This window comes from Galeopterus variegatus, unplaced genomic scaffold, assembly GCF_000696425.1.
Source record: "Galeopterus variegatus unplaced genomic scaffold, G_variegatus-3.0.2 Scaffold5142, whole genome shotgun sequence".
Classification (NCBI taxonomy): Eukaryota; Metazoa; Chordata; class Mammalia; order Dermoptera; family Cynocephalidae; genus Galeopterus; species Galeopterus variegatus.
In genome coordinates this window covers 95033-97168 of record NW_007731253.1, presented here as the reverse complement: position 1 = coordinate 97168, position 2136 = coordinate 95033, and the positions used below count along the sequence as shown (strand labels likewise).

General features: G+C 30.4%; 1 protein-coding gene across 1 annotated transcript in view; it reads right to left on the bottom strand.

The window, feature by feature from the left end:
- The window catches only part of LOC103604436 (lipopolysaccharide-responsive and beige-like anchor protein), a gene marked incomplete at its 3' end in the record, with an annotated part of 161417 nt that overhangs the window by 68125 nt on the left and 91156 nt on the right, over positions 1-2136 (bottom strand). Inside the window, exons 5-7 of the mRNA XM_008588988.1 lie at positions 1588-1709; positions 1371-1497; positions 576-695 (exon numbers count right to left, since the gene is read on the bottom strand). Of these exons, the coding sequence (XP_008587210.1) occupies positions 576-695; positions 1371-1497; positions 1588-1709 (369 nt within the window). The remainder of the gene's footprint in view (positions 1-575; positions 696-1370; positions 1498-1587; positions 1710-2136) is intronic.

Genomic DNA, 2136 nt, shown 5'->3' with positions numbered 1-2136 from the left:
GAACCCTCGGTGGGAGCGCCACCGCACTTCCCAAGTGGCGCACTATAGCAGTGCGCCACCGGGCCGGCCCGTATTTTACAAGTTTTCTATAAAAAGAACATAATTAGGAGAAAAGTAAGAACATTTTAAATGTTCATTCTAACCTATGAATCTCTTTTTGAATCCTGAAACATTAAAATATTTATCTATAGCAGCTAAGAATTATATGCAAAATTATAAGCATGCATCATCTAACTAATTCATGAAAGTGATCAGAACCCTGTAGAGGAGCTCTTGTTTATTCTCATCAATGCAACAATAACCCAAACACTGTCAAGATACAGCCACTGGTACCTACAAATCCTTATCTCTACCCTATCCAGAATAATTTTATAATGCAGACTGAGTAATATCTTATGTGACATATTAACAAGTTCTATTTTATTAATAAATGAACATGCTAGCCAAATTATGATTATAAAAATCCACGATTGTGGTATTCCAAAATTCATATTCAAGTTCTAAAATATTTTTGTTTGAAAAGTTCATGCTTTTAATTTTTTTTTTTTCCACTACAACATTTTGAAACTACTTACATCACTGGTGTTGACAAACCATGTTATCTCTCCATAGGAAGCTAGCTCACCATTCACATAACATCGAAGCTCACTGTTCTTCCATCTGTTATAAATGTGCACTATAGATACCATATACCACTGAATAAGCAAAAAATAGTAAAAAATATAAAATTAATGAGTCTCCCAACAATGTAACCATATTGATAATAATAGGTAAAAACTAAGTGATAAATTATAATTAAACCTAAAAATAAAATACGAGTACCTTTATTAAATTCAATATCCAACTTCTGGAACATATTTATTTAGGGGGGCTCTTAACTAATGAGAATTTAATATCTAAACCATTTTTTCAGCTGTTTATTATTAAAATTTTCAAATATAAAATATCAATAAACAAACTGAAAATCTAGTATAAACACTCTCTTTCCCACCACCTAAATTCCACAATTGCCAACATTTTGTCATTTTTGCTTTTACCTACATGCCTATCTATCTGCACATTTAGTTGACAAAATTTACAGATTAATAAATGGTTTAAGGTACAAAAAAAAATATTAACCTTGCACAACTAAAATAATTGCCATTGATACCTTCTTGTATCTACCTCAAACTCTGTAAATAACTAAATATCCAATCTTTTTATTTCCTAAATCAGAGAGGTTAACAGTTGTCCAATTGATTTACACTTAATTTTTTAACAATATAAAAAGAGTTGTGATTTAGCACATTTATTCAATTAACATCAAAACAAAGTACTTTGAAAGCTAGCATAGATTTTTAACACAACTGTAGTTTAGTAAGATCACATACTTTTTGTGGCTTGAAGTCAAATTTCACACAGTGTTGAAAGCCTTTTCCTTTTGATTTTATTGATGTTATAATCAAACAGCCTCCAACAAAATGAGCAGAATAGCCAAGACCTTTGCTGGTTCTGAAACTATTAAAAATAAGTTTTCATTTTACCTCTAAATATTCGTCTCATTTTCAGAGGAAAATATTAACACTAGTCAGTTACAGAAATACATACCAATATAAATATGGTTTATCCTTATCTACATTGATGTTATTTACAGGATCCATTCTAAGCCACGTATGAAATGTAAAACCATTCTGGTATGGCCATTTGGCTATAGGGGGCAATGCAATAGCCTAAAGGAAAGAAACTTTGAGTTACTGACACATGAAAAACTTTATTATTGAAATCATGAAAATGAGACTTTACAGTGCTATATATACTTGTATTTCTATTACATCATATTACTTTATCATGATTAAAATATCTGAAAGAAGGGCTAGCCGGTTAGCTCACTTGGTTAGAGTGTGGTCTTATAACGCCAAGGTCAAGGGTTCAGATCCCTGTGCTGGCCACCCACCAAATAAATAAATACATAAATAAAATTTCTGAAAGAAGACTATTTATTTAGAAGAAGACTTTTAATAACTTTTGAATTTTCCCAAATACATAGTAAGGACATTAATGTCATGAAAGAAACATTCAGTGTAACCTGTTGGACACCTGGATATTGTCTGCTTCATTTCTTTTTTTTTTTTTTTTTTTTTTTTTTTTTTTTTTTTT